At 34.3% G+C, this 15,661-nt stretch overlaps 1 protein-coding gene across 1 annotated transcript; it reads right to left on the bottom strand.

Annotated features, from left to right (window-relative positions):
- Positions 1-12,549: 12,549 nt before the first annotated feature.
- LOC145729143 (uncharacterized) lies at positions 12,550-15,407 on the bottom strand. The gene is given in 6 exon segments (XM_081979783.1): positions 12,550-13,805; positions 13,960-14,246; positions 14,301-14,391; positions 14,576-14,720; positions 14,723-14,804; positions 14,864-15,407. Coding segments are annotated over 6 exon segments (1,407 nt in total). The 5' UTR covers positions 14,992-15,407; the 3' UTR covers positions 12,550-13,131.
- Positions 15,408-15,661: the final 254 nt, after the last annotated feature.

The raw sequence follows: 15,661 nt of genomic DNA on the forward strand, positions 1-15,661 counted from the left end.
CCAAACTTCCTCCGCACTGGGTGCAAAAAAAATTGGCACCCATCACATCCCATAACGATCCGTAAACTAGTGATGAATGAATCGAAGAGGTGTATTTGTTTATTGCCTCGATGAATAATAACTGTAATTTACGAGTCAGTACGTTTCAAGTCTATGAATCAAAGATCTTCCTCTGATAAAAATAGTCGGTCTCGTAATAAGTTGCGAAGAAGGTGCGCCAATATGTGTGCAGTCTTCTAATGCCAAGAATTACCGTGATGGTTTAATATAATGCCGCCTAAACCGCCTACCTGTAAAATGTAAAATTAAGGCCTACAATCAGGAAGCCTAAAAATGTTGGGAGATTTATTGTTTAAGGTGACGATATCAAGGTGAGAGAACGTTTGGTGCACATCAATTTAAAATGCAATGCAAATGTCTAGTATTTGTAGGGAAAATAGTGGCAACACAGGAAATACACCACCTGTCAGAAATTTTGTTGGTCAATGACATGTGCAGCATTTGCGTAAATTTGGCGACTGGAGGACATTATTTAATTACGTTTCTGTACACCGATTACTCTTGCAACAAAAAAAAACAAAAGTTCACATTTTGTTGCGTCAAATAATGTGAAATCCAACTTGCGCTGATCTACAAGTTTGTCCTCCAGGAGATATAAAAATGGCAGCTGGAGGACATTATTCAATGACGTTTCTGCAGACCGTTTAACAGTTAAGACTTTTGCAATGAGACCACAATATGACAGCAACATTATTTATCTATAGACATTAATAAAAAAAATCAAAAATTTAAATCAGGTTTTTTAACTCTCATAGTTTTGGAGAAATCCTATAGAAACATCGAAATTTACCTACTCTGTACACATTGGTCACGTGACTAAACAGACCAAAAGGCAATTTTTTGTCAAAACTACAGATTTCTGAGCTACAGACCACCCAGAACAAAAGTTTGTTTGTCCTCCAAGAGATCTAAAAATGGCGGCTGGAGGACATTATTTAATGACGTTTTTGTAGACCGATTACTCCTGCAACAAAAAAAAACAAAAGTTCACATTTTGTTGCGTCAAATAATGTGAAATCCAACCTGCACTGATCTACAAGTTCGTCTTCCAGGAGATATAAAAATGGCAGCTGGAGGACATTATTCAATGACGTTTCTGTAGACCGTTTAACAATTAAGACTTTTGCAATGAGACCACGATATTACAGCAACATTATTATCTATAGACATTAATAAAAAAAATCAAAAATTTAAATCAGTTTTTCTAACTCTCATAGTTTTCGAGATCTCCTATAGAAACATCGAAATTTACCTACTCTGTACACATTGGTCACGTGACTAAACAGACCAAAAGGCAATTTTTTGTCAAAACTACAGATTTCTGAGCTACAGACTACCCAGGACAAAAATTTGTTTGTCCTCCAAGAGATCTAAAAATGGCGGCTGGAGGACATTATTTAATGACGTTTTTGTAGACCGATTACTCCTGCAACAAAAAAAAACAAAAGTTCACATTTTGTTGCGTCAAATAATGTGAAATCCAACCTGCGCTGATCTACAAGTTTGTCCTCCAGGAGATATAAAAATGGCAGCTGGAGGACATTATTCAATGACGTTTCTGCAGACCGTTTAACAATTAAGACTTTTGCAATGAGACCACGATATTACAGCAACATTATTATCTATAGACATTAATAAAAAAAATCAAAAACTTAAATCAGTTTTTCTAACTCTCATAGTTTTCGAGATCTCCTATAGAAACATCGAAATTTACCTACTCTGTACACATTGGTCACGTGACTAAACAGACCAAAAGGCAATTTTTTTGTCAAAACTACAGATTTCTGAGCTACAGACCACCCAGAACAAAAGTTTGTTTGTCCTCCAAGAGATCTAAAAATGGCGGCTGGAGGACATTATTTAATGACGTTTTTGTAGACCGATTACTCCTGCAACAAAAAAAAACAAAAGTTCACATTTTGTTGCGTCAAATAATGTGAAATTCAACCTGCACTGATCTACAAGTTTGTCCTCCAGGAGATATAAAAATGGCAGCTGGAGGACATTATTCAATGACGTTTCTGCAGACCGTTTAACAATTAAGACTTTTGCAATGAGACCACAATATGACAGCAACATTATTTATCTATAGACATTAATAAAAAAAATCAAATATTTAAATCAGTTTTTTTAACTCTCATAGTTTTGGAGATCTCGTACAGAAACAACGAAATTTACCTACTATGTACACATTGGTCACGTGACTAAACAGACCAAAAGGCAATTTTTTGTCAAAACTACAGATTTCTGAGCTACAGACCACCCAGAACAAAAGTTTGTTTGTCCTCCAAGAGATCTAAAAATGGCGGCTGGAGGACATTATTTAATGACGTTTTTGTAGACCGATTACTCCTGCAACAAAAAAAAACAAAAGTTCACATTTTGTTGCGTCAAATAATGTGAAATCCAACCTGCGCTGATCTACAAGTTTGTCCTCCAGGAGATATAAAAATGGCAGCTGGAGGACATTATTCAATGACGTTTCTGCAGACCGTTTAACAATTAAGACTTTTGCAATGAGACCACGATATTACAGCAACATTATTATCTATAGACATTAATAAAAAAAATCAAAAATTTAAATCAAGTTTTTTAACTCTCATAGTTTTGGAGATCTCCTATAGAAACATCGAAATTTACCTACTCTGTACACATTGGTCACGTGACTAAACAGACCAAAAGGCAATTTTTTTGTCAAAACTACAGATTTCTGAGCTACAGACCACCCAGAACAAAAGTTTGTTTGTCCTCCAAGAGATCTAAAAATGGCGGCTGGAGGACATTATTTAATGACGTTTTTGTAGACCGATTACTCCTGCAACAAAAAAAAACAAAAGTTCACATTTTGTTGCGTCAAATAATGTGAAATTCAACCTGCACTGATCTACAAGTTTGTCCTCCAGGAGATATAAAAATGGCAGCTGGAGGACATTATTCAATGACGTTTCTGCAGACCGTTTAACAATTAAGACTTTTGCAATGAGACCACAATATGACAGCAACATTATTTATCTATAGACATTAATAAAAAAAATCAAATATTTAAATCAGTTTTTTTAACTCTCATAGTTTTGGAGATCTCGTACAGAAACAACGAAATTTACCTACTATGTACACATTGGTCACGTGACTAAACAGACCAAAAGGCAATTTTTTGTCAAAACTACAGATTTCTGAGCTACAGACCACCCAGAACAAAAGTTTGTTTGTCCTCCAAGAGATCTAAAAATGGCGGCTGGAGGACATTATTTAATGACGTTTTTGTAGACCGATTACTCCTGCAACAAAAAAAAACAAAAGTTCACATTTTGTTGCGTCAAATAATGTGAAATCCAACCTGCGCTGATCTACAAGTTTGTCCTCCAGGAGATATAAAAATGGCAGCTGGAGGACATTATTCAATGACGTTTCTGCAGACCGTTTAACAATTAAGACTTTTGCAATGAGACCACGATATTACAGCAACATTATTATCTATAGACATTAATAAAAAAAATCAAAAATTTAAATCAAGTTTTTTAACTCTCATAGTTTTGGAGATCTCCTATAGAAACATCGAAATTTACCTACTCTGTACACATTGGTCACGTGACTACACAAACCAAAAGGCAATTTTTTGTCAAAACTACAGATTTCTGAGCTACAGACTACCCAGAACAAAAGTTTGTTTGTCCTCCAAGAGATGTAAAAATGGCGACTGGAGGACATTATTTAATAATAAGTTATTAGTAATCTGTGCTTAAACCACTTGATTTATTTATATAAACTGTATCAAATTCAAAATCAATATTATTTTTTCTCAACTCTTCAATTATGGTTTACGTAACAGAGATCTGGTGCACTTTCCACTATCAAATTTTTTGCCCTGACATCGTCCAGTTTATTAAATATTACAATAAGCCAATAACAAATCGATAATGGGCTCGGGGGGCAAAAAAAAAATTGAACGCGCCGATTAGAAAAGGTATTGCCTGTTTAGAAAAATTTGACACGCACGTTGACCAATCACTTTGGACGGGCAAACAGAGCGGAAACCGGCCCATACGCCGGTTTCTTAATAAAATTAAAGTTCTGCGATTCGTCATGGTCTGAAACAAAATTAATCGTGTCCATTTTTGCCCATAGCAGGCTCCGGTTATGGTACACGGTTTATTTGGTATTGCCTCAATCATCGAGTTGTCACAGGATTCTGTTCTGTTGTTGTTTTTCTGACAACCCTGTAGTTTATACAGGGTTTTTCAATGAAAAGTAACCACCCTGAATATCTTCCAAAAAATTGCAAAAGATTGCAAGGGGGACATCTTTTTACGTAGGATTTGAATTTCTGCCCTGCCCCTAACTGCAGAAATAATAGCAAATAGTGGTTATCATTTAATTAATGGCTCAAAATAACCTCCGTTAACTTCCATACAATAATACAAGCGACTTTAGATTTTAAATGCCCCCATAGAAAAAAGTCCAACGGAGTGAGGTCGGGTGATCTCGCAGGCCATTCCATGGGACCACGTCTACCAATCCTCCAGGAAAGTGATTGTTCCGATAATCTCGAACGGGAAGTGAATAGTGTGGAGGTGCACCGTCTTGTTGGAAAATTAGTTGATTTTCAAATAAATTTTCATCATTTTCTAGTAGCTCTGTTATGGTCGGATCAACAGTGGTGTCAAGAAGCTCAAGATAAGTAGCGCCATTCAAATTATCGTCAATAAAAAACGGACCAACTATGTGGTCTCCTAAAATACCTGCCGAAACATTAAGTTTTTCTGGATATTGGGTATGGGTTTCCCTAAACCAATATGGATTCGTGTGTGAGAAATTATTTTGGAAGATATTCAGGGTGGCTACTTTTCATTGAAAAACCCTGTATGTGCAGCATTAATAATTGCAGTACAGTCGGTAGCTTGTGATTGGTTAAAAAAAGCAGCTGTCAGCTTGCTGCTTTTTTTGACCAATCAGTGCCAAATACACCAATACTGGACCCAAAAACCACCATTTTGTCTAGAGTCAAAAGTTATGCAGCCAGTTATACATTTAAATTCATTGATTTAAAAAAATTATTTTCAATATTGTGTAGGGTTTTTAAAACTGATCCATTTCTTGTCAACATTCTTTAATTTTTAGAAGGTAAAGTTTTAAAAGAACCATAATTTGGCTGGAATCACCATTTTCGTGCCGCCATAGAAACTTCGTTTGTCACCTGTCAAATGTCACTTGACAAACGTCACGTCATATCTCCGATCCATCCCAGACTGGTGCGTAATTTAAAACAAGACAAAAATTGTACTACAACACTTTGTTTTTTTGAATGATTGTCTATACAGGGTGTCCCAAATTAACGGTACGAACACTCGAAGGTCGTGATGTTAAAGTACCGTTTAAAAACAGTACAAATACTATTTTCTCAAACGGTTAACAGGTGCTGGCTCATCGCCAAAACAGCAAAAAAAAATTACGGTCCTGCCCTATCCCAACCTTCAAAATGCACGAAGGTCGCGGATTTGCAAATTGAGATTTAGAGAGTTTTTGCGATATGACATTGTTATCGTTTCGCCGTGATAACGGTAGTTTAACCACTATTTAGCCAGTCAATTTGCAATGCTGAAACTCTATAATCGTACGGTATTTTTGTATGTTTTGCGTTTTTCGTATCTCCGATAGTTAGAATAGGTCGTGGATTCGTCTCTCAAAAATCACCTTGATGATACTTCAAAGCGGTTTTCTAGGAGTGTTTAACTTGACGATGAATGGAGGAAAAAAGCAAAAAAGCTTATCGTTCTGATAAGAAAAAGGTGATTTTTTGATGACTAAAAAACTCATACCTTATCATACATAGAACATTTGAGAGGTAATAATGACATGGCACAATTTACTTCAGAACTTTACTGAAATTTGCACAAAATAGTAGAGAGTTAAAATTTTACAAAATTATGATGATTTCAAACAGGTAAAAGAAAAAGCGACCATACGAAAACTACGTAACTGACAGAGACACATTGATAATTGCATGCGTGAAACAAAGACAGAAACCAGACAGAAACAGTCTAGCAGGCGAAAACTTTGGGGCAACGTTGCCAGAAGCTTTTCTGAATTTATTCACTGGATTGGTTGCATAATTTTGGTCTATTGGACCATTTGAATTGAGGTGGTTTATGGTTTTTGATCTGGTTTCTGCAATTTCTTTTTGAATAAACTGTTAGTTGTTTTTGCATTGCGATTACTTTCTAATGTATTAATTTTCATCCGCCAAAAGTTTTTACTTTAAGGTGAAATAAAACAAAAAATGGTAAAGAGGGATTTCTAAAAATTAGTTCTCAAGACTATTATTGTAGCATTTGGTACCAAAATTTTGTACTTTTATTACTGAAGAAACTTGACTTTTGGAAATAGTCTTAAACTCGATTTTTCAGTCTTAAAAAGCATTAAAAACCGTCTGAATTTCTTAGAGGTGCTACAATTTATTGCACCTATGAGTGTAGAAGTCAATTTAATAGTGAAGAAGCTTGAAATAACATTTTCAAGACTATGGTCACTGGACACACTGGCTTTTAGGCCTGATAAGTCAAAAACTTTGTAAAGATAGTCTTGAAACTCGATTTGAGGCACTGAAAACAGCCTTAAAATACTAAAAACAGTCTAGTTTATTAAGAAATACCCGAATTTTCAGCACTGAGGTGTCTAGAAGTCGATTTAATTGTGACAAAGCTTGGAATGCTATTTTAAGTCTATGAAGAATGTAAAAATTGTTTTTTAAGTTTGCTATGTCAATAACTTGGTGAAGATAGTCTTGAAACTCGATTTTCCAAGCTGAAAGCAGTTTTGAAGCACTAAAAATAGTCCAGAATTCGAAGAAAATGAAAAGCAAAGTAAAAAGCACGAAAAGTTCGTTTTCAAGACAATTTTCATGAATCTAATGTCAGTGTCCTGCATCTAAGACTATTTTCAAGACTAAAATATTGAAATTTGTCTTCAAATTATGAAAACTTACTGCAAATGCAAATTTTGAGCTTCTGATGTCACTTTTCATTAGTTCAGTCACATTTTGGGGTTCAAGTCAATTTTTAAGGTTTAAATGTATGAATTTGTTGTAACAAATTCTTGAAAAAGTAAGTCAATTTTCAGTATAGTTCATATCATCATTCAAGTCTCTCGATTTGCATGAAAACTGGTTACAAACACAATTTTTAAGCTTCTGAAATTTTTATCTTTTCTAAGTCAATTTTCAAAACTAAAGTCTTTCAGTTTGTCTGGAAACTATGAAAACTGGCTACAATAATATTTTTTAAACTTCTTAATTGAATTTTCCGTTTCCAAGACAATTTTTAAGTTGGATTGGGTTAGTTTTGGGTCTTTGACCGTAATAACGTGTAATAAAGTGCTTGTTTCAAATTTGATCAATATTGCTCCAACGGTCTGACAGTTATGACAAAAAAAACCGATTTTTTAAACATAAATTTGAAGGACTGTATTTTCTTTAGGAAGCACTTTTCAGGAAAATGACATAATGAATGTCAACTTATTTTTTAATTGGCTATGGATTGGTGAATTATTGACATTTAAAACTGGACCACCCTGTATAGCAAAATTCTAAAATTTCCTAACATAATGCCATTCAGATGGAGTTTTTAGGCAACATCAGACTGGGTTTTTACTGAATAGTGGCCTAAAACTATAGTTCACAGTCTTAGCGTCTGTCTGAAATCGGAAAAGGCTTCCATCAGAGAACCGTTTTAAAAATACGGAAGTAGGTCGTTTGCTGCATATGTTTTGGCTTCTGCCCACAATTCTAATTTTACATTTTACAAATATTTTGTTATACTATTTTGTGTTTGTAGCTCTGGTGGTTAAATTTCACCGGTACTGCTTCACCAACATTGATACTTCCTGCTGTTTTTGACTAACTGGAGCTTAAGTGTGGGTGAACACTACAACTCTTTCTCCCGAAATGATTAATGAAGTTATTTCAAAAAACGACAAGCATAAAATGTTAATGCGATTGTAAGCTCGATGGTACTTTCATTTTTTTTCGGCGGTAGGCAGTACTTTCCCTTCGCATAAAAAACGGAAAGTACCGGACTGCATATTTATGACTGTTCAGAACGGTTTTTGACTGCGTAATTCAGATCTGGTAGATAACAATGTTCGTTTTAAGCTAGGTTAGATCGTTATCATAAGGTACATGGATTTGGTGACCAGTCCGAAAACAATTTACTTTAACTTAGTTGAAAAAATGGAAAAATACAAAGAAACTGCACGCAAAATAAGGTTGTGTATCAATCTGGCGTGTGTGGCTCAAACTGTTTCACTAAAACGTCGCATGGAGCGCTGCTTGAAAACGTAAACGCGCCAGAAAAGACAGATGACAGCGAATCGCCATGTTTAGGCTAACACTACATGAGCAGCATTTGCGTAAATCTTAGCACAGTGTGGGTATAGTTTGTGATGTTGCTAAGAAATTTCATGCGATTTACCTACGTGTTTTCTCCTCATTTGATGTTATTTTTACACTATCTTCTCCTGACAACCACCAAAAACTGAATCGGTTGCATCAGACGTACGGAAAACTACTAATCAGGTCAGGACTGGGAATTTCGTTTCCGGCTACCAATTAATTTAGGTTTTGAGGTCGTGCACCAAAGCCAATTCGACCAGTCCGAACCTGGTTTGATAAGACTGTTTTCTACCAAATAGACGATATTCTTCTGCGTTGCTACATCTTTTCCAAATCTATCAGAATTGCTACATCGTGGGGTCACCAGCTGAGATTCGCGTGGGGCCAATTCCACTTTATCAATGCTAATTTAAACACGAATTAATTATAATTATTTGCAAGTCATTTTGATCAAACGTATAGTCCAAAAAGTGATTTAAGCTTGTCGTGTATAGAGTGAAACTCTAAACAATAATAACTTCCATTTAGCCGATGATTAGCACTTAAAAGATGCTAAAAACGGAAACCGTTTGAAAGTACCAAGATTACGGTCGGTACCAAGGCACAAAGAATGGATTTATTGTTTGTCTAAAGTTAATAAATAACGTACGCCCTTGAACGGGTCGGTACCGAGAAATATCGATCGCAAAGAAAGTCGGTGGTTCCGTAAAAGGAAACTAAAATTCTCGGTACTGTGAAAACTGAAAAAATTTAAACTGAATGCGGAAACTGCGACCAAGTCATCCATCCAGTACAGTTAGATTGGCGAGAATCGAGACAAGGCCAAGGTCGTACCCGTTGATTGGTACCCGCAAACCTTTTGGTTGTTTACTGTTGTTTGAGAGAGTGCTACCCGGAATGAAATTTCTCCCATATTGTACTACAAACCCATGGAATTTATCCGAATTTTAATGGGTTTATAAAAATCAAGAAATAAAGGGAAAACTCTAGAAAAAGCGAAAGTAGAACACAAAGTACAGTTTAAAGTTTAAAAGAAGTCTAAGATTTTTTTGAAAGTTCCAGAAGTCTCTAAAAAGGTTCTCAACTGTCTAAGGATTTTCCAAAACTGCCAGAAGCCTTTAAAAAAGTCCTGCGTTGTTTAAATATTTTTTAAAACTGTCAGAAACTTCTAGAAACATTCTGAACTGTCTCAAAATTTGTAAAACTGCCATAAACATCTAAGAAGGTCCTGCACTGTCAAAAACTTACTTATTACTTGGAAATATGGAAAAATACCAGGAAACTGCACGCAAAATAAGGTTGTGTATCAATCTGGCGTGTGTGGCTCAAAGTGTTTGACCAAAACGTCGCATGGAGCGCTGCATAAATACGTAAACGCGTCAGAAAAGACAGATGACAGCGAATCGCCATGTTTAGGCTAAAACTTGTTATAATAATGTTAAGTCTAGATGAGCAGCATTTGCGTAAATAGTGTGGGTATAGTTTGTGATGCTGCTAAGCTATTTCATACGATTTATATACGTTATTTTCTGGTTGTTTTATATCAAAAAGCAAACAGATATCCCTTCTCCCTAGTGTTTTCTCCTCATTTGATGTTATTTTTACACTATCTTGTCCTGACAACTTGCATCAGAAACTTCTAGAAACATTCTGAACTGTCTAAGAATTTGTAAAACTGCCATAAACATCTAAGAAGATCCTGCACTGTCTAATTTTTTTTAAAAAACTGTCAGAAGCTTCTAGAAAGATTCTGAACTGTCTAAGAAATTGTAAAACTGCCATAAACATTTAAGAAGGTCCTGTACTGTCTAATTTTTTTTTTGGTTTTAACGACTGCATCTAGCAGAAATGAAGTAAACAAAACCAGTGCAATAAAAATCATGTAAAACCACAAAAAATCCAACCAACTGCGCCTCTTTTAATTAATTCTTACATTTTTTGAGCTGTTTGTTTGACAGTTTTAATGACAATTTTCACATAACCTCAGGATACTATTTATGAAGTTAATCACGTGACAACTGATAAACATCTAAGAAGGTCCTGCACTGTCTATTTTTTTAAAAAACTGTCAGAAACTTCTAGAAAGATTCTGAACTGTCTAAGAATTTGTAAAACTGCCATAAACATCTAAGAAGGTCCTGTACAGTCAATTTTTTTTTAAAAAACTGTCAGAAACTTCTGGAAAGATTCTGAACTGTCTTAAAATGTGTAAAACTGCCAGAAGCCTATAATCTATCATCACAAAAATGAAAAAACAAGGCTCTAATCCAAAAGTGAGCTTTTGGTGCTGATTTGTAAATTGTGTTGCTCTGGCAGATGATCCATTGGAGCTCATCAACCGCTATTATGGTTGGATAACTCAACCAACATGCAAAGAGACAATTTTGAAAACTTGTGTCACTTCAAACACATCGTAGCTTGTATGGTTGTGCTCACTTTGGTATTTTATGTGAGAAAATTTAAAAATTTGAGTTTTTTGCTGGTTTTAACGATTGCATCTAGCAGAAATGAAGTAAACAAAACCAGTGCAATAAAAATCATGTAAAACAACAAAAAATCCAACCAACTGCGCCTCTTTTAATTACTTCTTACATTTTTTGTTTGACAGTTTTAATGACAATTGTCACATAACCTCAGGATATTATGAAGTTAATCACGTGACAACTGTCTAGAGTATAATTAATATTATACTCTGTATACAGGATGAAGCAAACCAAATTATCTTAGCTGTTCATTCGTTTAATAAATACATAATTGTAAGTGAAATTTGACAACATTTGCAACAAATCAACATTTTATCGTCTTTATTTATTTAGCTTGAACTCAACCGTACCAATCAGCAAATAACTGCACTTTTATATGATCTAACGATTCTCAAAAAAGTGTTTGTCTTGCTTATGCCCTCTGAGGGATAACGGATGACCCTTTCGTCGATTACGGAGGTTATTTTCAAAATTATCTTGTCTGGTTGTTTTAGTTTTGGAATTATTATAATAAAACACGTAAAACAACTCGGAAAAGGTCAAGGAAAGGTCTCCTACCCACTAAATCATATGATTTTAACGTCTAATCTTTGTCGTGTTTAATGGTGCTTTTACCAAACTTTTACTGGGCTGATGGTTTATTAACACCTTTTTATAAGGTTAGGTTATTCGGGTTTCGGCCATAATTAATCAGATTATTGGTTACGCGATCCAGACCAAAAACGTGATCGACATTTTGCAATAGTCCAGAAGTGGATAACCCGGATGTTTTGGTGATTTTTTTTGTTACAATGTTGACTATATCAGTGTTAATTAAGTTGATTATTTTTACATAAAGTGATAAGTCTATGCTGAGTAAGCATTAATTACTTTAATAAATAATATTAATTTTTTTCAAATTTTTGTAGTCTTTCAGAATGTTTGACTACTTTCAAATCAACTAGCACAACTTAACCCAACTCTTCCTTAATTGATCACGTTCAATTTAACAGTAATAAATTATTGAGTACTGTTGTCATGACCTTCACAAAGTGGTACCACAGTTTGATTCATACAGAGGCAACAAACAACAAAATATTATTTGGTACCATCATGAGTTTTGCGATAAGTCAGTGTTATTGGCCAACTAATAAATCTTTATATCACCACCAAGGTTGAAATGGTACTACCACCTCTAAATTTAGATTAAAAAATGCCACCTGATGCATTAAAAAGGTATATTCTAAGGAAGTACGACGAACTGATTAGATTACAAAACAAAATAGTTTACACAACCTTATTTTAACGTTTTTGTTAAAATAGTTAACTAGGTCTTGATAAATGATTGGCTAATGAAACTCAGATGGAACCTATACAATAATGGAACCTATTGTAAAGCTCGAATCAGCTAAGAAAAGGCCACGGCCGTCATCAAACGATGATGTCACGATCTCTGTACGTCTCGCTTTAAATATTGCTGCCTTCGTTACTTTCCAAGTTGATGCAGCGAGTCAATGGCGTGCTATTCTCTGCTCAGTGAAATGAAATTTAATTAACGTAAATAGGTGTAGTTTTTGCTTTTTCATTTCATAAATTGTATTAAAACAGGATAGGTAAGTAGGTTTTATAAAACAAACCAAATACATATACATACATAATATTGACGCTTTGAGAACAAAATTGGCCTAGGTCTCTGGTCCCATTTCTTTAAATATTAATTTAAAAAATAAACAAGAAAACAAGCAAAGGGTAAATTAAAAAAACATACAGTGTGTTTCGGTTAAAAAGATCTGTGCAAATTATTTTTCTGCTGTAGCTGCAGGGTGATGATTGATGAAGAATATTAAATACCAATTAGTTTAAATCCAAATTATATAACTTAACTTAGGGCAATGTTAACCACAAAAAAACATTGTCTTGGGGCAATTAATCAATTATTGGAAGATAAAAATAGGCAGCTGGTTTCTTTTTTCAATTATTCTTAATTTGAAGGTCCTACAGTGCAGCTAGACCTTGAAAATGAAGTCTCAAAGTAACTTTCAGCTTGCCTTTGCATCGTTTTTGATATACAGGGTTTCATGAAGAAGAGGTAATATTTAAAATTTGTTATCTTTGTTAAATTTAATAATCATATATTTTTATAAATTTGATAATTTTGTTTATTTATAAATACATATACATATACAAATTACGAATTCATAACATAAAACAAAAATCCAAAACTTAGTCTAGGAGTGAGCATCCTAATTCTTCTTCGGATAAACTGGCATCACATTCATCATCATCACCAGAATCTTCATCGCTATCATCAGATGAACCAGTGTTAACAGTAAAAATAAGCTGGTCCACTGTATCATCAAAAATATGCTCTTTTTTTATGAGCTCCTCTTCATACTTTTTTACATGCTGGCAAATGTCAAACCACTCTTTTTCAGACACCTCTTGAAATTTTTGTTTTGTTAAAGCTTCGGTATCAGACAATTTAAAAGTGGTATTATGAGCTGCTACCCAATTTTTAACCAAAGCCCAAATTTTTTCTATTGGGTTTAATTCTGGATGGTAGGGTGGTAAACGCAACACAAGATGCCCATGTTGTTCTAACAGCCTATCTAAGTTATATTGTGGAGGAAATCTAAATTTATTTTCTTGTATGATTTGATACAGCTCTGGCTTTGTTAAATGAGGATCTGCTGGGATTCCTTTTTCCACTAGCCAACTTAACATATCTCCTTTTTTAGTAGCCGTTGTAATATTTTTGTTAACAGTAACATTGTGGTAGGCTGCATTGTCTATAATAAGGACTGAGCGGTCAGGTAAATTAGGAAGCAATTGCTTTTTTACCCAAGTCATGAAATTCTCATGGTTCATATCATCATGATAATCTCCTGTTTTTAAACCTAAAAAAAAAAAAAAAAAATCATAGTACAAACATTATGTGTCTTATATGATGTGTAAAATGTGGTTAAACTTATTAATTACTTGTTATATAAACTTATTTTATTTAAGCAGGAGGAAGTACTTAAGTAGGTTTGAGGTGTACATAAATATTACCTGACTTAAATATAAGCAATCCATTTTCAATAAATCCTTTTTCTCCACCTGCGTGCACTATTATAAGGCGTTGTCCTTTAGAAATTGGTTTTTGTAAGCCTTTAAAACTTTCATCATACCATCCTTTGTCATGAATATGACTACTGTGAATGTATGTCTCATCTGTATATACAATATTGCGACCTTCTGAGCGGTATTGCACCAATTTTTTTAAAAAATTTATTCGTTTTAAGCGAATGTCATATGATTCACACAAGAATTTTCTTTTGTCTGGTGTCTTCTGCCACCTACAAAAGATAAAGTTATTTTGATGTACATGATTGCCAAGATGTAAAACATACTTAAATCCAATGTTCTTAAGCAATCGCCCTAAGCTGCTTACACTAATGGATTCAGTCAAGATTTGCTGGTCAATAATTTTTTGCAAAATACCTGTAAAGATAAAAAATAATCCCATTTTAGTCTAAATTTTGTTGTTTTAAATTTTCAATTAACACATTATCAAGGTTTATACATATAGCAAACTAGGCTTACATTTAATTGTAAAAAACATGGTAAGTTCTGCTAGAAAAACTCTGAAGACTCTGTAGGTATACCTAATGTATTATAAACTTACCTTTTAATGTTGGAAGTTTTTTCTCAAGAATATAGAAATCATAAATAATTTCTCTGATTCTTTTGATTTCATCAGGTTTGATGTTATCCAATTTTAATTTTTTAATCTGTCCCTTCTTTGTAGGAGTGTGAAATGATGAGCTTGGCCCTCCCCATTCAACATGTAGTGCTTCTCTAGATATTTCTGCACAGTAGATCTAGACACCCCTGTAGCTGCTATAGTTCTCTCTCTAAAATGATATTTATTATATTATTCAACGTTTTCGTCGTTTTTAATCAAAGACAATACCTGTAGTTATTCAAAGGAATGGAAACTCCTTCTGCCTCCTTCTTCATAAATTCTAAGACGTTACTTACAATTTCACGCCCTTGGCTGTGTATCACAACACCTTTCTTCCCAATCTTTTTTGGAGACATTGTGACAAATTAACGATTTTTACTTATAACACGTGAACTCAAACTGCGACCATCAACAATACAACCAAAACACCAGACTAAAACGGAAACTAACCTAACCTAATTTTTAAACTCAACCTGTCCGCCACTACATTTTTTTAAACTTGGCAACATCGTTTAGAGTGCCGGCTAGTAAAAGCATGTAAAAGGGTCCATCTGTCCCTGGCCGCACCCGCATTTGTTTTAATTGTGCCCAAGTAAAAAACCGTACTACGTTGCCAAGTGGCTTTTTGACCGCTTAAGAATTTATTTTCGGGAATATTTTAATAGGACGCCTCTGATTATATCTAATGCGACGGCAACTGTAGAAGGAGAAAGAAATAGTTTTAAAAACTGCGTCATTGATGATGCGGTGGCCTTTTCTCATCTGAATCGAGCTTTAATTTGCACCTCAACGAAAATAGCCAAGACCTATCATGGAGTGCTAATATTGAAAGCGAGAACATCGAAAGGGAAAGTGTAGATGTGCTGACTAAAGTAGGTCATATTAATGGCAAAAATTGAAAGTAAAATAGTTCAGATTGACTTACTTATTGTCATATTTTAATTTTTATTTACATGTAAATTTTGTGACAAATGTTTTACAACTAATGGTGTTTTCAAAAATTGGAAAATCTGAAATTTCCAAAAT

The sequence above is a fragment of the Ips typographus genome, linkage group LG5 (genome assembly GCF_016097725.1).
Source record: "Ips typographus isolate SLU linkage group LG5, UJ_Ityp_2.0, whole genome shotgun sequence".
NCBI classification, from domain to species: Eukaryota; Metazoa; Arthropoda; class Insecta; order Coleoptera; family Curculionidae; genus Ips; species Ips typographus.